Source organism: Pomacea canaliculata, linkage group LG5 (assembly GCF_003073045.1).
Source record: "Pomacea canaliculata isolate SZHN2017 linkage group LG5, ASM307304v1, whole genome shotgun sequence".
NCBI lineage: Eukaryota > Metazoa > Mollusca > Gastropoda > Architaenioglossa > Ampullariidae > Pomacea > Pomacea canaliculata.
Genome location: NC_037594.1, coordinates 25,448,828 through 25,473,192, shown reverse-complemented (window position 1 = coordinate 25,473,192; position 24,365 = coordinate 25,448,828). Strand labels below are relative to the sequence as shown.

Genomic DNA, 24,365 nt, shown 5'->3' with positions numbered 1-24,365 from the left:
TATAAAACAGCAAAGTAAAACCTTGGGCATGCTAACCTTAACCCTTCTTTTTCTGATCTCAGTATTTAAGATTCCTTTTCCTTTTTGATAGTAAAAATGGCAGGGATTCAAGGTGACCTGTATAATAGGCAGATTATTTTAATGTCTTTTTTTTGCATTAATGTACTGCTGCTAAGGTTCACTGTTGTTCCTGTGACACCATTCTTTGCTGTTTCTTGTCATTATAGTGCACAATACTGCTGTTTTGCCAAAACCATCCCTCATTTCTTCTGCTTGTTGGCAACAAATTACTAATGTGGTCATTGTCTACTTATATGTTGCACATAGTCTGCAATATCTGCTGTTTAACATAACATGTAGATCAACCATTCATACAGCCAGAGGTAATATATACTTATAAGGCTTACATCATGCATTATACCATACAAAACATATATATATATATAGCATGCAAAAAGCAGGGAAAAAAGGACATCACTATAAAAAAAAATCAGACAGAGCAAAATAAGAAAAAATGTGCATATTATCCTAATGGCTAAAATAGTTGCTTAAGAATGTTCAGCACATTCACTCACAGAATATCCATCAGCACCCTACAATACACTATACTTCTAGTTTTCAACAAGCATTCCTGCAGGAAACACATCCATGTCTTTTTTAATAAAGCACTTTTAGTTAAATTAAGAAGTCCTAACAGTATTTCCTTAAATACTTTTTTAAAAGAAGAAAAAGATATGAACTAGGCAGAGAGAGAGTGACCAAAAATAGCATAGTGGGGAAAAACCAAATCTGAATTGACAACTGGTTTTAGTCATCACCTTTTTCTCCTCCTCTGGCAGCATCAGCTAGAAAACAGACCACATACACACACACAGGCATGTATGCAAGCATGCACACGTACACACACACAGATCACCACCTCTAAATTACCTTCATAATTCTCACAGCTGTTTTCTCCCTATCACTAATTTAAACAGTACTTTTTAAACACTTCTCATAAGCAAATAACAAAGAAACCACAGTTTCTTTATGGACAAAATGTACTCAAAACTTTTCATGGAGAAGCTAAGCTATTATGAGCATAGGTAAACACCAGCATAACAAAAAGAAATCTGCTCAGCTGTGCAAACTGCAACCACTAGTAATACAAGATACAAGCTGCGCTAATGCTACAGTTGCCAGGCCATGAGAACAAGTGGCAAGCAGTCAGTAAGCATGACCATATAAGTCAGACTAACACAACATGCTAGCTTGATCTTATTTATCAGCTATCAGTATTCTCCTAGTCTGTAGTACATAAGCCACTTACCTCTGCTAATAACTATACATAAGCCAAGAGTGTCAGGTAAAAGTGTTAACACGTACAATATAAGACTCAATACAAGATTTAAGGTGCGGACACACGAGAAGCCAAAAGCGGCTTCGCAAGCTTGGCTTTCGAAGCAGCGCTTTTCCGAGCCCGCTAGCGGGCTGCTTGATAAGCCGGCTTGGAGGGGGCCGCTGGTCACACACACGAACGCTGTTTCGGTCTTAAATTGTTTGTGCCTATATTTAGGCCGTCTCGAGTCCCATAGCTCGCTATGGCAGTTAATTAATTCGATCAAATGAACGTCTGGTCCTCGCTGAGGCTCGCCAGAGGCCTTGTTGCTTTCACAGCCATGTGGAAACGCATGGAAAAGTAGAACAGGTTCTAAAGCGCGAAGCAGGCCGCAAGCTAAAGCCAAGCAGGCTTACGAAGCCGCTTTGGGGATAGCTTGCAGTGTTGGTCACACGGCAAGCAGGAAAAGCAGGGTTGCTTCGGAAAAGTTTCGCGCTTTTTGCTTCTCGTGTGCCCGCCGCTTAAAGGTGAAGAAAGAAAAGACAGTTGCAGGGATCTACTAATCATCTAGCACTTGCAGGCTTGACAATTAAAAAGCAGGGACAAAGTGTTCCTACACAACTACAGCCACAACTATGCCTTCAGCAACTACAGTCCATGACTATGCCTTCAGCAATCTTACCCGTGCATTGTGCAAATCTACACCATACATCTCCAGTCGCTTTGCCCTCTCCAGGAAGTTAAATTCAGCGTCAGCCGGTGTTTGACCCCTTCAAGACAACCACAAACAACATGATCCAAAACAAAATTTTAAGCTCTGCCTCTAATACACACAAACAGTATTTTCATGTAAGACTGGGTTTAGCAGATAAATAGAACATTATGGGATCAGCTATTTATTCAGGTGATGAGTAAAGCATTAACACTCGAGTCCTGGTCTTGACTTCTTGATTTTAATCCCCAAGTAGCCACTGATTTGAAGTACTTATTTTTTAATCAAACATGACAAAAGGTAAATCAAATTTACAATTATAGTTAAACTAAAGAAAATGAAGCCACTCCTACCTCATTCCATCACAAAATAGTGCATTCTTGTTAATCCAAAGGAAATTAGGGATATCAAATCATATTTCCAAGAAGATTAAAAATACAGGCTAACCCACAATTTATGATCTCTGTGATGTTTACTCCAATATTCAGTAGATTTTAATGGTTTGCAGACCACGTAGAAATGAATAAATATACTTATGATAGCGAAGAACAATTTCAGTGTCTTAAAAAAGCTAACAAAAATCATGAAACAAATCACTAGCTGTCTTCTTGTTACAATGTTAATGGATGTAATTTTCTTTAAATAATTCACCTAGCTAAATGACTAGATTTAGTACCTTTTGTTTACACAGTTTTCTAGTAAAAATTATTGATGGACATCAGTGGGTGGCCTGGACTTAACAGTTACTGAAGGGACCCTCGTGCCACACTCAAAGACATAAAGGGTCAGTTATTTACTCTTGGACAGTTGGTAATTTAGGATTAAGAGGTAACCTATTTACTCACACTTGGCAAGAACATCATCATGAAGTCACCTATTCTCTCACAGCTAGTAAAGCAGAGAAATGAGTTGAATATTTATAATATAATATTTGATATATATTGAATATTTAGTCATGGACAGGTCTTTTACACTGCTCTGCTCACATGTTCACTCATAGCTGGTGAGTAAAGCATTATAGGATCACCTATTCACTCATGGCTGGTGAGTAGAGCATTACAGGATCAGCTATTCACTCATGGCTAGTAAGTAAAGAATTACAGAGTTGGATTTCCACTCATGGACAGATCTTTTACACTGCCCTGCTCACCTATCACCTACCGATGCTGCCTGTGTTTTTCTGCCACTTGTTGTTCAAATTCTCTTGTCTGGTTGGGGACAAACATAAAGCCATTGAGATAACCATCTTTGTGTTCATCAGGATTGAAGTCACCAAGTTCAGCTGAAAAAAAGACAACTTGAGTTAAAGTCTTTACTGTCATTCTGCAAGCACACCTATCTTAGATCACCTTATTCCTGCTTCTAATTGTAGTAACTTTTGAGACATACTGCATATCTGCTTGGTAAAACATCATCAGAGGACTCAGTTTTATTATATACATTATTACACATTATTCCTTTACTATAAAAGCCCCTGAGCACACATGCATAGAGACAAGCACACACAGAGGCAAAAGGAAAAAAAACCGAATGAGCAAAGAATGACAGATGCAGAAAAAAATAGCAGTCACAGCCCACAAGAGGTAACAGAAAGCTGTGAAATCTGCTCACACTGTACAGCGTAACTGGCAAGGGCGGCTGCCTGATGTTCAGAACACACCAGTTTCCCAGATAGCATGTCCTGGCGAACTTGCAGGAAGAAGTGGTATCTAAAACCATAATAGAAATTATAATAGCGACATCATGTTGTGGCTGTAGCAAAATAAAAATAAATCAAGACTACTTCTGGAAATATATAAGTTGCAGTCAATGCAAGCATATCTCATCACTAATCTACTGGATGTTTTCTGCACATACTACAACTGCCTTACGGTCCTACTTGCACTCAATGAATTAAGACACTTCTACACTTATTTTTCAGCAAACAATAATTTTTAGCAGTTTCTAACTTCCCACACCAACTGAATAGAGGAGCATATTAAATATATATGTAAATGTGTAATTGTATAATTTGCAGCTATTTAACATACTTTAAAAAATTCTCTTTATTTACAGATGCTGAAAGAAAGCTACATGACATATCACTGACTTCTGCAGTCTGGCTGACCATGTTACAAAAAAAGGCTACTCACCGTGTGTATTCTTCAGCAAGTTTGCTTGGGTCTGACACATAAAACTTGACACGAAAGAAGAACTCATAAGGGGGACCTGAAAACAACCACAGCTGACTAGCAGAATGCACATTAGCAAAATAAATAGCACAAATCACTTGACTGATCAATTTAAACCGTTGGCTTAACTCTTTCCCTGTATTTTGCATCTGAAGAAGAGAACTTCTTCACAAGCAGTGCCTGTTTCGCACACTTTAACGTGAACAGGGTAGTGTGCATAAATGGCAAAAACTTTTGGTACCTTTCGGGATTGTTCTACCATGAATGAATTCCCTTAAGGAGCTAAAATAGTCAACCCATCATATATTTTGCTATATTTGAAAGTGGGCAAGGAGTTGGTCAAGAGCCATGTTCAAGAAGGTTGCGAGTTACTCGATGTGACATAAATATGTACTCCAACAACAGAAAATATTATAATAGTAATATTTGAAGTCTAATGTATATTCAAATAAAATATATCATTGTTTGGCACTTTGTGTTTGTATATGTTGTGTAAATTGTTTTTTTTAATTTCTGCGTTGTAACCTATTTTTATGACAGGAGCTTTCTTTTCCATATAGTTACCATCTTTTACTAGAATTTAGTAGAAGAAAACAAAAACTATTTCCTTCAAATCACATCACTTAAATGTTTAAAAAAAAAATGCTCTTAAAATAGTGTGTCAATGATTGTTTTTATTAAAGATTACTAGGTGCAAATATTAAAACAGTGACAATGAAGATTGTCTTTCCTGTAGATTACCAGGTCCAAACACTGATATGCTGTTTTAATATATGCTAATATTAAAACTATGTGTCAATGATGACTGTCTTTATCGTACATTATCACAGGTGCAAATATTAACACTGCACACCCTCTTCACAAACTCCAGAAAGTACAGAACTGCATGTCTGGTGTTTAGAGTTAGGAAACAGGACCACATCACTCCTCTTCGTTTTCGGAACTGACTACCCATTCAGTACAAACTGTGATGTTTTAATTTCTTTGCTGGGTCCTACTCTATTTCTCTGAATTTCCCTCTCATCCCAGCTAGAAAACTCCACTCTTCATCTGATGACCGTCTTCTAACTATTCCTGTTACCAGAACATATGGTCACAGGATTTTTTTGGTTCTTGTGCAGCGAAACAATGGAACTATCTTCCTTTCCATATCCACCACCTACCCTCTATTAAATCCTTTAAATGCGTATTTAAAATGAACTTCTTCCTTAAGCATTACTTGTAACACCAATTTCCACAATGCAAGTCCTTTTTCAAACCCTTCCCCCCTCTTTTCCGCTTATGGCTACTTCCCTGCTTGTCTTCTTTTTGCAATCTCAGTCCTTGTTACCTGGTTCTCGTTTGCTTTTTTGTGTTTATTTTTTATTCATCATCAGTACTCTTGTTTATTCTTCCATAGATCACACGTTTTCTTGTTCTTCTGTCCCTTGTACACTGCCCATGTCTCGTTCTAATTCTTAAGTGCCAAGAGCATACTCCTTAGAAGTGTGAGTACAAACTATAAAAATTTTGTGTTTATTATTATTGTTCAGATTTGATGTGGTTAATAATAAAATTATCAACAACAGCAAGAGAGAACACACAGAACCACAAATGGGAAATTTGTACCTCTACACTGTTTCTTGATTGTCTTCAAGGGATCAAGCCAACGCTGAAAATATAAAAAACAATTTACAAGACTTGTTAAAGCAATGACTGAAGCTTCAAAGTGTGATATGAAATCCATGGGGCATCACTCCACACACTAAATGACATATTTTAAGCTTGATATGCTGTCAAAGTGAATATTTAAAAAAAAGAAAACAGAACATACGAATAAAATGGAATACAGTAACCTCCCTATTAAGACTCGTTAAAATTCACCAAAATCAGTTTGTAACTGAGAGGGTTATAGTAGGGAGACTGCTTTCATTCTATGAAACATGACTTCAAACACATATAAATTCAAGTTCTTGTATTTAAATGTTAAAATAAAGCTCTTAAAACCATATCATAAAGCTTTCCTTTATCATCTTTTCTTTCGATTGGTCATGCTTATTCTGCCATTACTAAAGATTTACAGGGGAACTAACTCTCTAGATAAGAGCAATCAACCAATTCTCATATACCATGGTAGACAAAGATGCTCTCTTAAAATGCTCTGTTTATATTTTTGAAAATTTCTGCAAAATGTGACAATAAAACACATTCTGTCACAAACATGTAATTTTTTTTCTAAACATGTGACTTCTGGAAAAAAAGCAATTAATGAAGCACAGTCAAGTGATGTGAACTGTAGAGACAACAATGGGAGTAGGTCCCTTCGAGCAAAAGCCATATCACTCTGGCTATATTGACTTTCTGCCCGAGTAAAAATTGACCACATCATTCCAACAAAGAAAGTTGGACCAAAAGGGGCCCTAAGCATGAGCAGCTGTTTTGCATTAACCATATAGATTTAATAAGAACCTCCAAACTAAAGAATCACGACAAAGGATTTATAAAAATTGATTTTGGAGTAATTCATGTTTATGCGCCATTCTGAGATTTTGACTGAACATCTGCATATACAGTTAATATGAACCTCTACATTAAAGAAAATAAGATCGAAACAGAGGACAAACTGTCAGTCCTAAGTCAGGTTGGGGAGATGGTCGTAATGGAAATAATACTTATGTAGTGAAATATGTCCATGTAAAATATTTGGGTTATAACTTACAGGTGGTTGTAATAAGGAAGGTTTTACTGTATCACTAATATCTATTTGTCAACTACAGAAGTTTTCTGTGCATCTACACAGATATAAATAGGTGCTACTGGTTAAACGATTGTTGACAATGTGACATTAATCATGCAGTTCTTAATTCTCATCCTGTCGTGAGGCATATTTTTCTCTCCATATGGCTTCTTCACAGGTCTTAAAATTGCAAATTCTTTCTCTCCCCTTTTCCCCACATAATCCAAAATCTCTGCCAGTAGAAGAATTTTCCTGTCCAATCAACACAGCCAGCTTTTTTTATTCCTTATTTCTATTTCCAGGCTGCTACTGAAGCCATTAAAAATTTGACTTACTGAGTCACATTCCAAAAATAATTTTATTTATCCTGGTTTTCTACATAATCTTTCTTCTGAAAATGCTCTCTCTCAATTCATCTGAACTGCAAGAACAGTTTTCACTCTGCAGATAATGAGGCCTCTAAGAAAATGATAGTGCTTTGTCAGCAAGACAGTCAGCCTATCATTCTATATGAAGACCCTGATTACAAACCACCTTTCTCGTGACAAATATGTCGCTTACCTTCATAAAAAGTTAAAAAGAGAGAGAAAATGATGAGACAGTGTGAGACAAGGCCACAAGCTATATCATCACAAGGCTTCTGTGAGAATGCGAGCACGACAACAGACTATTTCTGCTGTGTTTCTGATCATCTACACCACACTGCTCTGACTACAGACAAAAAGGATGTTTATAAACACTAAGCAATGGTACTAACAGTGTTCTCTTATTGTTTAGTAATTAGTATTGAGCATATTTGTGACCTAACCAATCAATCTCTCTTCCTCCAGCAGTCCCTCCATCACTCTTTATGCTGCTGATCACATAACGATGTTGCCTTTTTTTAAAAAGAAAGCAAAAATTAGACACTATATGTAAGGCAAAGGACAGATACATATATCCGTTCAGACATAACTTCCAGGGGTAAATGCTGCTGTGACAATGTGATAAGTTCTGGCTTTCAAATTTTTAAATTGCCCCTCTGATAGTAGAAGAATAAAGAACTCATTGGAAACTTCATGACTGAGAGTGTCTAGTGCATAGAAGAGATCGAAGATCACAGCCAGTGATTACTGATGAACAATCCTTTTTAAATTACCTTTCATAAAAATTCATATTGCCAAGCAGTACTGCAATAGAAAAGTGAACATAGGCAAACATTCCTAAAACTTCTTTAAGTGTAATAATTCATCCTTCTTTGGGCTTTTTCTTTTTTTGTGAGAGGGATGGGGGAATCTCTCTCTACACCCTGTAGTTATCTATCACACATCTAAATGCACATATATTCACACACGCATGCAGCAATGTGGATTCACTGATCCAGCAGTCTAATTACAAAGTCCACAATTTCTGATTCACAAGTGACAAAAGAAATTTCCAGTCTAAAAACAAATCACACTCCACTGGCTAAATGAAAATACCCTTCCTCCATCCCCTCTGAAATTTTTCTAAATCTCATCAAAAGTATTTTCTGAGCAGTAATTGAAAAAAAAGCTGTCCTTGTGAACTAACCATGCCATCCTCTCCGGGGGCCATGTCTATAAACTGCAGGCCAAAGTAGTCCTTCTCTACCAGCTCCAGATGGTCAAACACTTTGTCCAATAGCTGCTGTGCCTTGGACCGCTTCTGTAATGACCATAGCATCAATAAGGTTGGTCTATAATGTCCAATGAGGTTGGTCAATAATGAACAGTCTCTGGACCTGCTGACTGTTCAATGATACACACAAAAATCTAACATCTATTTGAGATAGACCGGGTGCTATTACCCTCTGTTAATCAATCTCCAACATCTAAGCAAGTGATGAACTAAGATGCACTGGATGATACACCCACTGTTGGTTAACCTCAGACATCTATTATCATGATTAAAATATTATGCTTAAACTTTTGTACTCATTATCTTACCATTACGCACTAACGCAATTCAGTTCAATAGTATTTTATTTGTTACATGTATTTTTTAACACTTAATGTCTCACTTTAACTTTCATCACCTGCATATTCTTTGACCTGTGGCTGATTGGCTAGAAGTGTCTGGTACCAGCATGTTACTGTTATATTGTATTTCAATGTCATTTCTTCATTATCGTTGGTCAGCACAGAGTGCAATCTCCTTTGGTTAAGATGATATATAAGGTCTCATTTACTGTTATCTATGAAATGGTGTACTCACATCAACTTCAAATGTCTCATCTGTCTCATCAAGGAAGTGGACAACACAATTAACAGTTTTGGGCTGACGATCTTGATTGTGGGCCATTTCTGACGCTCGTACATTGTAACTACCGCTTGACACCAGCTTTATGGACATACTGCGGAGCTCTGCAACAAACACAGCAGTGACTTTACAGCCTGTGTTCATTAAGTAGTAATATCAAATCGACAAGAAAAGGCAGCCGCTAAAAAAACTACCATTTATGAGATCAAAACACCACATTGCAAAGCTAAAAAAATATATAAATATGTCCCCAAAACACTGTACCTCAAATGCCAAAATGTACCTATACCTACTATGCTCTGATTTCTTTTAATCTTTTAAGGACCAGGGAATATGTCCTTTTCAGATCAGTGTTCCTGACTGATGCTTCTGTCAGTGGTTATCATGACAGACCATGAACACTTCTACCGACCAGATACTTGATGTTTACTTGCATTGTTCTGCTGCTACTAATGAGCACAAAGCCTCATCCTGTAGGCTCCTATGGGTTAATTCACCTTTCTGCATTCTCCAGCAGAGTTCACACCTTCTTCCTTCTGCTACAAAGTTCTGCCACACCTCCATCTTTCTGCCTCCTCCATCAGCCATCTATTTCCACACCTTTCTACTTCTCTCCACACCTCCATCTTTCAGTTTCCTACAGCATTCACTTTTACACTTTTTTACCTGCTCTAAATGCTCCCCATTTCCTCTTCATTTTCATCCACACCAGAGACTTGTCACTTCCCTTTATCCTCTACAACGTCTTTGTGACTACTGTTTACAGTACAGTATAGCGTGAGCTTAAATTCTTGTTAGATTCTTCCTCACAGCACTAAAGTTCACATGACAGAATGAGGAAATCTCCAGAAAGATCATGCTAAATATTATTAATCAAGGACACATAAAAACATAATCAAAAAATGGGGCTTATGTCTATCACGAAAAAATGTGATGATTAACTTCGCCATTCACTATGTCAGCAAACTTTCAGTAATCCAAACATTTCCTGACTTGACATGTCTAGTGCTCAGTCCAGTAACTTTCAAAAGGTCAATGCTTTGTCCCAAGCACAGCTCCTGTTCTGTGACTGAACAGTCCACCCCACACAGATGGGTTCTTAACTCCTGGCCAGCTGTACAAGCCACAGCTTCCTGTGCATTTGTTGGTTAGGAAAAAAAATAGACAAGGGAGTGTTGCTGCCCCATGCACTATGCAAACTGACCATAATGATAATGGTGTTGGACTGACTCATTCTAAGTTGTGCTTGCTTAGCTGCCCCCCCCCCCCACTAAACATTAGTCAACATCCTGCTAATGAATGTAGTGGGTGAGTCAACAAGACCTAAGAATGTAAGGGAAAAGCCTATGATGCTACGATTGCATATAAACATCTACAACCATAATTTCTTCAAAAAGGATTTGACAAGTGTTGGAAAATTCAGAAAAAAATTAGTAAAATGAACATATAGGGATTTCCCAGAAATTGGGAAAGAGGCGTAAGGGACAGCTGCTTTAATGTGGAAAGCACTTGGGAAGGGAGGAATTTTTCTCTAATAACCATCATGAAATTCCTGAATCTGTCATTACAGTTGAAAACATCATTGTTCTTACTAAGGCACTGATACATTTTTCTAGAACCATTATTGTTTTAAACTGGGCAGGCCATATAAAATTGGTACTTGGTGTCCATTTCCTTTCCCCTCATGTAGAGAATAGTTAAAAATAAGAGATGAATGCCAAGGAAGATGCTGATGAATGCTCGTATGCTGTGTTGTGTTGATACTTCTGTGCTCTTACTGGCAGCTCTATCAAAACATTGTATGCTAAAAGATCCTTCCCCCAAAGTGTTTAAAATAAGTCAACCACTATGACTACAAGTTTGGAAAAGATGGGGGAAAGTAAAAGAGTCCTGACAGATTTCTTGAGGGAAAATATTAATATGTACTGTTATTATATCTCAAACCCTTTCTTTCTTTCCTCTCTCTCTTTTGCTTAAGCAGAGAGATGTGATCGAAGAAACCTATGTAAAGATGATGTTTCAATTATACATTAAGGAAAAAAAGCAAACCAGACAGACCCTCAGTTGACTAAATTAAAAGTACCTATAAATGGTCCAAACTGTTCTGGACAGAAAATTAACTCTTCCTCTTCTTATAAAGTTCACACCCACAGATGCAAAGGTTTTCATGGCTTCAGCTCAACTGCCTTGATTAGTCCATATTGAGTGAGTTAAAGCTATGAACAGACATGAATACACAGTAATATAAGTCACCAGCAGTGGTATTATCACACTTCAAACATGCTTAATATTCCTGATGACTTCTCTGAGATAAAATTGCAAAAGAGGAAACATCAAAAGAATACTGTCAAACTCTTACTAATTATCCAATACTTCTGCAAGAATTGTAGCTAAACAGCAGCAAAAGTGCTGATGTTGATAATATAGGAGAACTGCTGAAAATAAAAAGAAAGCATTTCCAAATTTTAGTTCATTTGACCTCTTTAAAAAAAGACGGTGAAACTCACCGATAAAACGGTGAGCCAGTTATAGCATCGATCCATAAATGGTGAACACCTACAAACCAGATAACTACTGAATTATAGCTTTAACAAATGTAGTAAGTAAAATGCATGTAGGTGACCAGCCAAGCAGGCTAGATGATAAAAGACTTTAGGAAGAGTCATACCAACTGATATTCTGACATTTTTATTTTATACAGAGACACTTTTACTGAGTAATAAGATGTTGTACGTCACCCTGTCGCCTTTAAGCAATATATGATAATAAACCTTTACTGTTGGAGCACTTCAAAGAAACAGGTGTTCGATAAGTATATATTTTGGTTCTTGCAAGTGCCTTCTGTACACCCTTAAGCCCATCTGAAAAAAATGCACTCTTGAGACACAATAATGCCAAGATATGCTTTCGCCAAAAAACGAAAAGCCTGTCATAGCATTTTCTTAATTTATGGATGAAGCAGACTAGGCAGGTAAAAATCTTTTTCTATGCATACACTAAAATAATCTCTACAGCCACGATATGGTTGTCCCTGATATTAACATACCAGGATTTTTGCACACATACATTTGTAAATGCAAGTGGGTATAAAGTCTGTATAGGGTCTACAAAATGGAGTTATGTGCCCTGAATAGTGATTAACACATAACAGTGTTACACATTTTAAATGTGTCTGGAAGTTATACAATCACAATTCTAAACTACCAAAGCTGTACAGAAGTGTGCTCAATATGATCTATAGTTGAAATGCCACCATGTTCATTGTGGAGAAAGTCACGAAAAGCAGTTCGATATAAAATGCTCTGTGTGTGAGAGAGAATCTGGCATAATATCAAGATATGTTAACAGTTAATCATAACACATCAAATCCCAAAGAATGTGCATCTGCCTGACACTGATTTTGCCATCATAACAGTAACCACAACAATGTGTATAACTTCATGACAGTAACCATAACATGGAGTGTACCTACATGACAGATATGATCTTCAACAGTAGCCACAGTGGTGATGCCATGGCAATGCACCTGTTCAATGAAGTATGTAAAGGCAATATTCTGACCTCTGGCCGGCCCTCCCCACCTCCAGGCCTCAACAGCTGACATCTGCTGGCATCAGGTACCCCCTGCCTGCCAGTCAACTGCCTGTCACATCTTTAGCTGCCTCCTGCCGGCCTCTGGACTCCACTGACAACTCCCCCCTCCCCGGCACTACAAGTGTTAAGTGTTGTGACCAGGCACAGCGGTGTATTCCACCTCGGGCTGCAAGTTGGCTGTGAAGTTGTGTTCGACACTCTGCCGTCTGCTGACATGCCGCTTGTTGACGAACCGCCCAGCCCCCCTACCCACTCCCTTGGGCACACCCCCTCTGCCGCGCTACCAACGCCACACCATCACCACTGCCAGCCAATCGATCTCAAGAGAGAGAATTATTTTCTCGCATCGGCGGAATGTCGATAACGTGCCGGGCGCGGGCTGGTGTAGAGGACTGCCTGACTCGCTCTTTGCCTGCACCCCAAGCGGCACAACTTGCCGCACCATCCACGCCGATCGGCCAGGGCAGCAAGACAGGAGCCACACAAGTCTGGTGCTGGTGCCGGCAAACCCTGCTAGTCACTCTCATGTTGTATTTTAAAAGCTCTCAGACAGCAAACTTCTTGCCGTTAGCGCTTCTCACTCTTGTCGGTGTCTCTCTCGCTACACGAACGCCGACAAGAGCGGCGTCAAGGCGGCGCGGCAGACGCCCCGCGCGACTCGCCGCTTCAGCGTCTGCCAGTTTCCTGCAGCTGCAGGAGGACGGATAGCGCCACTCTTCCCCTCCATATTATGAGACAAAACCAAAGCAGGGACTAGAATTCCCTAAAGTTGACATGACCTAGGCTCCCTGAGGTTCACCTGCTGACAATTTTAGCTCGTCAGCTGTGAAGCCTAAAACCTGATCTTTCCATCTGAGGACAGCCTTGCGATGGCACCACTGTCCTGCTCCTGGTAATGTGCGCATTGTGAGGTCATTTACAGCAGCAGACCTGCTTTTTTCCAAATTATCTTGCAGCTAACATGTAGCAGGAGTCTGCTGTGGAGTAGGCGCGTTAGCTTACGTGTTGTTTCTAAAATATCGTATTCTGTCTATTGAAAAGGAGGGAGGGAGTAGTTACGTGTTTGTAGAATGCAGCAGGCTTTATTAGGATGATGGTTATTTAGTTCGAATGGTTAACCGTTATGCTGAGTAGTTGTGGCTACATCGAAACGCCATTCAAATGGTTAATAATGATAACACACCACCACCACCACCACCACCACCACCACCACCAATTACCAAAACAGCTATATAAAAAAACAGACTTCAAGGAAAATTTCTGAGCGTATCCACTTTTCTACGGCGTACTTCTCCTACAATCCCATGACGACCTGGGTTAACTAGACGTTCCGCTGCGATCTCTGGCATCTGCTCCTGTCGCCATCTCTATACGCGCGTGTGGTGTCGCCTGTACCAACCGCTTCACACTCCCTGACTTTCCTGTTACCCAGCGCTCTCTAGAGAGTAGGGGTCAGAGGCTCTGCAATTTAGGGATACGGTCTGGGGGTTGGGGGTGTATGTAATACTGACCAGAAGGTCTTTGCTAAGGAGGGTGGTGGCGTGCGACTCGTGGACACTGACGGAGAAGTGCACCAAGACCGACAACTCTGCCTGCGGCGAGTGCGACGTGCGTCTCGCTTCTGGTCCATGGCGCCGTTCCTTGCAGTTACTCTTGCCGAGTGAAACTAGCATTTTAACCAATCTTTTATATAAATTCTACTACAGCTGTTTGTGTACCAGAAATTTTGTGTTTAATTTATTAGTTTATATTTTGTAAGAACCTTTCGAATGTCTGACATTTCTAATTCTTGCAGAGGGCATTTGACGTCTTCATGGAGTCATATGAGCAGGAATCCAGGAATGTGCTCGTGACTTGTATGTGATCTTCCAATAGAAATCAATGGGTCACGACATGAATGAAGTCTCAACCTTTTCTCTACACCAGATAAACTGTTTTGGGGTTTATCATCATTGCCCTGTCTGAAGTGATTTTCGACTGTTTAGGTTAAGAGCAGTGATTGTACTTAAATCGTGTATTTTATAAAATTAGTATTATTACACCACCGCTTTAGCGAAAGGACACAGAGTAGTGTGCACTTGCAGCCTCCATTCTCTGGTCTCTCCCTCTGTCCCATCGCTCCCTATGACTGTTGACGCTCAATGTGTATAATAGCAACCTGCCCAACCATTTCACCTGTATTTGGTTTGTCACTTGAAACACATCCTTCCAGCTCAGCTCTAACCCTCTCTTCCTAATCTTTAAGTTGTGCTTTGTGACGGGTGGATGGACAGATGAATGTCTGGAGTACACGTGTCTCTATGACGCACCAGCACAGTTAAGAGCCGTGAGAAGACAAAAGACAATCCATGGATCAGTCTCCAATTACGGGGCGGTCGTATATCGTGCACTGGATCAACATTTTCTGTTTCACAAAGTATTTGAGGCCCACGACAACGAACATAACTTCGAGAAGAATTTGTAACAAAACGTTCGACTATGGAGTAGGAGCAAGATAACTGCAATAAAGAATACTTTCGCGTATGTCAATGCGACAATGGGAAACACAATTGTCTGAAAACTAATTAAGAACGTAAATACTTTTGTCGCATCTTCTGTTATTTTTCCCCAAATCTCCGGGATCAGAAACCTTAAGATCGTACGCAGTCAATTGTCGCAACCTAACTGAATACTGCCCTGTAAGCAACACAGCACAACAAAGTCTCAATGTAAACCTGAACCATGAGTGCTTAACAAACGCGGATTGTTTTTCCGACAAATCTGTGAAATGAGGGATGTCAGCGGAAATGGGTCTCCTCGTCAGAAGTATTCAAGTCCCTGTTCCTTCCAGGTCATATCCTAAAGGCAGCGTCAGGTTTGTCATCAGATGATGGCTAATAACAAAAAGTGATCAAGTAACACCACAGACATCCTCGACTTCACTGAGGACTGATAACGTGTTACTGGGACTAGCGACACAAAGACGCCATGCCAAGCAAGATCCTGTAAGTCAGCAATCTCAAAAAATATTCCTTATACGTCTCCTACACAAGCTACTGTTAGGCAGGGTCGTCTTAGTCAGCCATCTGAACAAGTGTCTCGCGCGTGTCTGCCTGCAAGACACTGGCTCTGATCCGACGAGTTACAGTCTGACCCTCCCGCCTCCAACACGTACAACGGAAGTAGACAATACAAATAAACGAGCAAAACGTCACGCACCTGCGATTCTTTCCCAAACTTTGTTCATTTTGATCATCAGGTGTTGGTCAGCGTATGATGTGGTGTCGACTGGTGGTTGGTGCCTAGGGTACCGATCTTGTCGACTCTTTAGTCCGGGGCCAGGCGGGTCCCGTGCGTCTCCAATGACCCAGCACGGGGCTGACCATGCGTAATAGACGCGCGTGGCGACATACCGGAACACAACACAGCTCGTGCGTTCAGTTGTCCCCTGATCATCATCATCTGCTACTGTTTCTCGTCAGCTGCGTAGATTGTGCGCCAGCTCAGCACAGCGGCGTTCCGCTGCACGGGACAGACCTATCTGCTGCCTACATTTCACACAGACTCCGGCATTACGCCTCACAACAACACGGAGGTATGCTTCAGGCCAGAGCACGTGCAGGGGTTAACAGCCGGCCTTCACCTTCACCTTACGTGCGGTGCAGTGATGACGACACATCTTGTACATCAAGACCACACGGTGACCGATACACGACCAGTCTCTCCAACTGCTGGCGGTGCCGTCCTCGCGGAGGTGAAAGAGGCTCTCTGCTCATCCCAGCATCTCCAGCAGCAGCAGTGGAGACCTTCATCGTGTGACCTTCACATGGATCAATCTCGGGCACGCAGCAGGATGAAGCCAGTGCATCTGTTGGGTGTTCATAGTACATCTTCCCCACCATGACCTCTTACCACCCCCACAGTAATATCCTCCCCTCCCCCCCAACATTTCCTCACAGCCCTAAAGCATGGCCCTATGCTAATGCGTGCCACTTTCTAAGCCAGTCAGTGCTTTCTCAAACAGGTGCCATTCTGACACTAATTATGAACTAATATTTCGTCACAAATCTTATCAGGTTAGAACAGTGAGACGGGAGCGGCGGAAAGATGGTTATTTGCGCTCCTCGTCGCCTGTGCACAGAGATCGTCTGACTCATAACCCTGAGAGGAGCTTGATATAATGTACAACTCCCCCCATCAACCCCCTTCCCCACGGTTGGCACGGAACTGGTGTGCGCAAGCGTTACGATGGTTGGCAACAGGCAATCAAAACTCAGGTATATTTCGAGAAGTGAAGAGGGGGAGCCGAGGCTGCAGCTGCAGGTCCTGTTTGTGTTGCCTCACCCTACTCCCTCCTCCCGCTCATGTCTCTGTATGCGCAACTACTTTCTAGGCAGGGAGCAGGGGGTCTGGCTGAAACACGGTTAGCAGAACGATGAAAACAAGGCTAGCGGATATATGAAAATGACAGGAAGCATGTGTGGCCTGCCCATAGCATGACAGCAATGCCCCGCCTCTCGATGGTGTGGGATCGCGTCCCTGGACAGACAGGCGACTAAGCGCCTTCTTCCAGTCCTCCATGCCGCCGCCGTCGTCGCCACACAGCGAACTGCTGCGGCTACCCCCTGACTTCCCGCCACACTCCCCACAGTGCATGCAGCATCCCTTTGCTTCCTTCACACACACCCCAACTAACAACTAGTTCTCCATGAGGAGACACAATCAGCTTGCAAAAGGCTGACTGCGGCTGCTATGTAGATTACAAAACTGCACGGGCAGCAATGCCACTGAACTGCTGCAGTGACTGTTAGGAAGTTTTACTGTCACTGACAAGACTGTTAGGACTCCCTGATGTCAATGACATTCTCACCCCCCCACCCCACACACACACACAGTCACACTGTAATACACTTCTTCCCTATGATAGTGTTTCCAATTTCTCATGCCACACACCTCTATCTGAAAACTGTTGGTAACAAGTTATTAAAAAAAAAATAGATGTTTACAACCTTGCTTTCAAAAGTATGTCATTAAGAATAAAAAAAACCACTCATTAGATCATGATGATACAGTATGTTTTGTTATTCCTCCAGAGTGGAAAAAATGCAGAACAATGTACTGATTAAGTTCTCCTCTCTAATTACTAGTTCAATTATCATTTAGACCAGAATTTGAGCAATGATAAAAATCAAATTACTCTGAAACTTTCCCCCTATGTCCACAGGAATAGCTATTATTCCACCTAGGATGCGCATCCCAGAGAAAAAAATCTTAATATATCCCTCTCAAAAAAAAAAAATCTTTCTCAGCTCAAAATGGCAAAAATATTTTACATCCACAACTCCAATAATATAAACATAAAATTCAGTATCACAAACAGTAAAATATTACGGAAGATTCAAGGGATGCTATCATCAGCTGAAATAATGACAAGGCTCTGTCTGAATTCCCTCCCTTAGACCATAATGCTTGTGTGAAACCACAGATTTTAAAATAGTCACAGGTACCAGGTAAGAGATGCATGTCAGATGAAGTACACCAAATTTTCAACTCTAACTTCACATAACAATAATAATTCACATATTGTATCTGGTTCTAACTTGAAGTTACTGTGCCCAATGCACTCACACACCTATGCAAGGGGTCTTGAGATCACAGCACCTATAATGGTTTATACCGGTAAATGAATGGATAAAACAAGGAAATTGTGAACAAATAAAGGGCCCCTAAGAGAAGAGGTAGCTCCTTTCTCTTTACCTGGAGTGGTGACAAAAGCAATAACTACTAATCCTTTCCACTTTTAATGAAACAATCATCATTGATTCAAATATTTTAATGTGATGCTCATTTTCACTACTTAAAAAAAAAACCCTTATAAATTGAATTTCGTGTATGGGTATGTCTATCTGTTATGTTTGTGTATATATATATATGCTTATGTTTGCATGTGTGTAGCAACTGTCTGCAAAAGACAGATTTCTGTCTGGGACTGCCTTGGACAGACAAGAAAATTTGATTTGAAACTACCACAATGCAAGCAATAAAAACAAAGGGAGGCCATTTTTGTACTCTATGAGTGCCTTTATAGAAGCCAGTGATGTGTCCTAAGCAACTCCATGGGAAGAGCATGAGGACACAACAATGCAGGCAGCATGATTTTGAATTCGCGGAAGTTTGTTCAGCTGCCCATGAAGTAAAGAAATCAATGTTGCAAGGCAGTAATCAACTTGGGAAAGAATACACAGCAATTTAAGTTAGAGACAGATACAAATCTTGCCAATATATACACCAAAGGCCAGTTGGCCATCTAAATACAGATGTCATGTAGAAAATGCAATCAGATAGAATATGAGAAAAAAAAATGCTCACCTGTTGCAATCTGCACTTTGCACTAATCAGCATGAACTCAGTTTATTCAGCATTCATTTTATCAACCAGCCTCCATTATGGCACTCAACACAGCATTAAGTACAATCAACAAGGCCAGTGACATCAGACAATGCAGCAGAATTGTACAACTGAGAGTCAAGTGCATATATATAATAAAGATGACCACAAGACCAAATGACACAACCTAATGTCTGCAGGTATATTGTGAACAGAAATGGTCTCAATATAAACCCCTGAGCAACATTGTACCTAAGGAGAGAAGTGCCAGACCTAACATTTCTGGTAGCTACCATTTGTGTAAGTTAGGTGAGGTAAGATTCACACCAGCACCACACACCAAGCCCCAAAAGTGGATGAAAGCCATTCACTCAAGATCACATGGTCAAATGATTCATAAGAGTAATAAGTCATCACCATGGTCAGATGCATTCACAAGACCATTGACCATGAAAACTATAGCTGTCTCACTGCTGTATGACTTACTGCTAAGGCTCCAGAGGATCATTAGCCTCTACCTTACCCATGAACTTAAACTTGGCAGCATGCTGCCTGCATCCCTACCCATCATTTCAAATGTGGTCACAGAGTTGATGACAGTGTCACAAACATAAATGTTTAAGCTTCTCAATGATCATGTAAACCCCTCAAATTTGTTTTTAACCCCAAAGTATTGCTGAATGATACCAAGTCACCAAACCCATCCAGCGTCCTTAGCATCCATGATTTCAGACATCATTTAAGATAGCTGGATGCAGAGATACATCACACTTAACATGATGAATGCCTATAATGTAGCAGTCACACATCATAGCTAACTCCAGACCCTATACATACAGGGAAAACTGTGAGCATGTTGTAGTGGTATTAGTCAGCATCAACCCTGCACAGTGAATGGGAGATGATAGAAGACTGAAAGATTGCTTATGATAGATAACCCAAACCTGTGTGTGCCCCAGACTGTAGGTAAGGACAGGAATAAGTTGTTCATGATGAAAGGTCAGAAACACTTTCTTAAAAGAATAAGCTAAGAGATCAGTTGACAAGCCAAGGTGAAGATTTACATCACCAACAACAACTATATAATAACGACACCAACCTATTAAACAAGAATTTAAACAAATGCATCAGGATAATAGAGAAGACATAAAGATCTGAGTAATTCAGATAAAATTCTTTGAAACTGAGTTTAAATTATTGTCATTACTTATGATGTATTTGTTTTGAAAGAAATTTGAAAATTAATGGCTTATGACAGTGTTTCCCCTAATTGCTTTCTTTCATAGCCTGATTGCATTGATTTTCCTACCTTGCCCCTGATGCAGGAATGGATAAATGGTTGATTTCACTCATGTATACTAGCACTGCATTAGATCAGTCTAGAAATGTGGCACTTTTAATTGAGACATGTCATTATTCCTTGCTACTAATATAGCTAAAGTGATAACATTTTTAAGAATGCCACATTTTCTAAACAACCAAACATGGACTAGTATGTAGCCCAAAAGCAGCACAGAGTGATAAAAGTAATTCCTAGCAAAAGGTCTGGTCTCCACCACCATCCAACCTTAGTTTTACCATAACGTATTATAAGCTTTAATATAATAATCATCTAAGCAACTACAAAATTTAAAATACTGTGCAACACTTCTCTAGTGATCACAGTCATAGGAATGTCATGAACACCCAAAATTATTAGTAACATGACAGCACATAATAGCTTCTGAGGCACTGCAAGCATTTTGAACTTTTATTTTTTTTTATGCAGCACAGCAGGCTTTTTATATCAGTACTCTGTAGTATGACTGATCGTATCATTTAGATATAAAATGAAAGAACCTTTTAATTTCTATTAAGTCAAGGTGTGTCAAATTAATTATTCTATATATAATGGCATGTCACAGTATATTTCCAGGTAAAAATGTTAAGGTAAACTGAAATCACAATCTAATACTTCAAAAGATATAACTTTAATACCTCCTTAAAAGTTCCCTTATTATTTGATACTGGCCTATAAATCATCACCTTAATAAAGGATTAGTACCCAAAATCAATTATTCACTATATAAATAATACCTCTGCTAAAAACGCTAAATATTATCATGAACAATGCTGTGACATTGACAACTACAATTCTGGGAAGGCTCCATGACCTGGTGGCGAGTGTGCTCAGCTAGAAAGTTGATGATTTGAATCTTGCTGAGGGAAAACTCACCCTGCCTAATAACAGATTCCTGGTGGAAATGGATTATCCAGGAGGCATTACATAAACCCTAACAACATTTAAGGGGCCACTAGGTTATGAGAAATTATACCTATTATCTAATTACAAACTTAATTAAACTGTATTGAGGCTAAATGAATCCCTGTTAATTACATGCAAGGAAAGAGACTGATAAATCATGCTTGACACTTAATGACAGTTCCCATTAAAAGCAATGCAACAGGAAACCCACTCTGATTCAATGATGTGCAGTTTCATAACAATGTAGTATAACTATGAGGTTTATGTATACAGCATCAAATCAAATGGCTTAAAAAATAAAACAAACTGCTTCAAATAGAACATTCAAAGTTGTGATGAAAATAATTTATAATTTCTTTACCTTTGTGCATCTCACAAAGAGACAGAGAGACACGCGTTAGACGCCGATAATTACAATTCTACAAGAAATCACTATGGTCAATGATGCGAATGACACATCTGCATCTGTAACTCAGCTATAAGTAATGCCATGGCCACGATACATCTAATATTCAATGCACTTTTAAATATGAATTTAAACTGTTATCGTGCATATGTCTGCAAAAATCATTGCATATAATGATTCACACCTGCGGGGGCTGATGCTGAACTTGAGGACACGCTATGTGACAACACAGTACAGGTAACAGTTAACGACATCACTGACTGCAATTTTACAGACAATCAGTATCTTACCTGGCCTGCCACGATGGTGACCAACTTAGGGTGGGATTTAAGTTCACCATCAAGCCATACAAGCTGATAAACACTGTAATGATCCGGTATTTCAACGTTTACTTGTGGAAATATTCGTTACAGGAAGTGGAGCTTCGACAAGATGGCGGAGGAACAACAAAGTCACGTGACCGGCACATTACCACTCGGATGATCAACGGCCAAATTTTGGATTATTAGCCAGCAAAAAAACGGCATTTGCTCTGGGTGTGCCTTGCAGCGATCAAAATAAAACAGTAACTCAGATGCGTCAAATTGCATCTTCAAGTTCTCCCTTCTATGGCGCATCTTGTATAAGGGCCACCGCACACGCACGGTGACGGCGATCTCTCACATGTTGTTTGTTGGTTTGTGATAACCTGGGCTTTGTGCACTTCGAAATGTTAAATATTTACTGACTGCAGTAACTGAAGCAGAGCAGTTTGAGATCTCCAGCCTGCAATCAGCGCACACGTGCGGGCCATGTAAACGCTTTGATTTATATATATATACTTATATAAATACACGTGCATGCATCTACGGTGTGCCCGCTAACTCCGTATTTTCCTATTTTTGGCAGGATTTTGAAAGTTAAAGATTGTCTTTTAGGAATGCAAAACATCTGTATGTGTTTCTTCATGATCTCTGCATAGCCGAAAGCGCCGCCGTGTTCTACAACATTTGCGAGGTGACTTTCTGGAATACTGCGCGAACTGCATGTTTACATGGGACTCTGTGTGTGTGTGTTTTTGTTTTTTGTTTTTTTTTTTTTTTTGTAGTTGTTGTTGTTGTTGTTTTTTGTTTTGTTTGTTTGGTTTTTTTTTGTTTTTTGGGGTTTTTTTTTTTTTTGGTAAGTCTTGATCGAATGGCAATGTCTTAATTGTAAGGCTGCTTCTACACTTCGAGGTTTTCTTTGGTCGTAATGTGCCCTATAGTCTTTGTCGCGTGTCACAACCATGCTCGGGTGGTCTGTATATGTATGAGTTTAACCACGGACGTAAAACTATCAAGAACCGCGATAAAATTCTTAAAGTCAGCAATAGACTTGCAATAAAATTTCTTTGTTTTTATTTCTGTCTTTTTTGGGGGGAAGGGGGAGAAGTCGCCATCCACGTCCCACTACTCAGAGCAAATAAACTAAAAGCATAAGAGCAGGCTTGATGAGAGGTGGGGTGAGGAGCAGGGGGAGCGACGAACGCTGTATACCCAGGCCGGAGGTTGTGAAGTTAGGCTCACCCTTGGCCAGTGGATTTGTTTCCTTCTTCTTTTCCTTTTCTTTAAAAAAAAATCAGAGGAAAGAAAAAACAAGCATGATACATACATGTGAATGTTAAGTTTCAAGTTTGTATCATAGTATTTCCAGGCTAATAGGTTGGGGGACCGTCAGGGTAGAGGGCCTGGGGTGGGAATCATATCCTCGCTGGATGCGCTTGGAGTCGAACGGCCGCTGGACACCGAGGATTTATCTCGCATGAACGTCTAGAAGAACGTTCGTGCGTTGAGATTGCTGGATTTATGTTCAGCTAGGGCAGGGGAGGGCGAAGTACTTATTTGGACCAGCCTGTCTGCCAAAATGTGAAGTGCACTTGTTTCATTTTTTTTTTTTTTTTTTTTTTTTTTTAACCTAGGTTAATTTGATTGAAATTCAATTTATCAAGAACAGCAGCGTTAGAAATCGGCAGTCCGTAAGATTGTAACACAAAGTACAAAGATAACAAATAACACGGGTGACATGTCTCATGAAGTTGTTAGAGAGCATCTGGAGGAGGGAGGGCGGATGCCTTCAAAGGAAAAGCTTGTTTTAAAGTTTTATTGTGAGTGAATTCAAACAGTTTCACTTTACACACAATAAATTGGGTAAGTGAACGCCTTTATGTACTAATTTGTTGTCTTTCTATTATCACTAGGTTTTTTGTGTAGTCACCTGGCCTGGGGTTTTGGTATTTTACTGGCGTTTCCTTATTCTTTGACTGCGATTACCTTCTGATTATCATAATATAACTCCATGTTTTTTTATCACAATACTTTTTATTAAGGAATTATTTTTATATGATAAAAAAGCAACTGTATATACTATACTTGGCATAACCAGTTAGAAGCTTGACAAAAGTGAATCGGTATTTTTGCCCCTGAATGCTGCTGCCTAAAGCGTTTTGTTTCTTCTAATTTCGGGAAAGGTGTGAAAGAGGTGGCAGGCACGTGGTACCTTCTACCCTAGTCTGACATGAGGCGCGTTCTATTCCCTCCATTCCTTGAGAGTTATGTGTGAA

General features: G+C 39.9%; 1 protein-coding gene across 5 annotated transcripts; it reads right to left on the bottom strand.

Annotated features, from left to right (window-relative positions):
- Positions 1-462: 462 nt before the first annotated feature.
- LOC112565108 (tyrosine-protein phosphatase non-receptor type 4-like) lies at positions 463-22,470 on the bottom strand. Of its 5 annotated transcripts, none has more exons than XM_025240395.1 (10): positions 22,078-22,470; positions 11,260-11,392; positions 9,132-9,280; positions 8,469-8,582; positions 5,810-5,852; positions 4,163-4,238; positions 3,642-3,739; positions 3,192-3,312; positions 2,001-2,088; positions 464-845 (listed from the first exon to the last, which is right to left on the bottom strand). In XM_025240395.1, the coding sequence occupies exons 3-10, from the start codon at positions 9,267-9,269 to the stop codon at positions 717-719; spliced, it is 807 nt and encodes a 268-aa protein (XP_025096180.1). In that variant the 5' UTR covers positions 9,270-9,280; positions 11,260-11,392; positions 22,078-22,470; the 3' UTR covers positions 464-716. The 5 variants fall into 5 exon arrangements, with proteins under 5 accessions (XP_025096183.1, XP_025096180.1, XP_025096181.1 ...); XM_025240396.1 differs by lacking the exon at positions 22,078-22,470 and adding an exon at positions 12,649-12,997; XM_025240398.1 differs by lacking the exons at positions 11,260-11,392; positions 22,078-22,470 and adding an exon at positions 15,969-16,219 and having other exon boundaries at positions 463-845.
- Positions 22,471-24,365: the final 1,895 nt, after the last annotated feature.

Bases quoted from the DNA above. Each gene is read 5' to 3' on its own strand.
- LOC112565108 (XM_025240398.1), bottom strand. From the start codon at position 16,005: ATGATCAAAATGAACAAAGTTTGGGAAAGAATCGCAG. The intron at 3,313-3,641 runs GTGAGCAGATTT...TCTTTTTTTCAG, and splicing joins TGCCAGTTACGCTGTACAGT to CTGAACTTGGTGACTTCAAT. The intron at 846-2,000 runs GTAAGATTGCTG...TCTGTTTTCTAG, and splicing joins TAGATTTGCACAATGCACGG to CTGATGCTGCCAGAGGAGGA.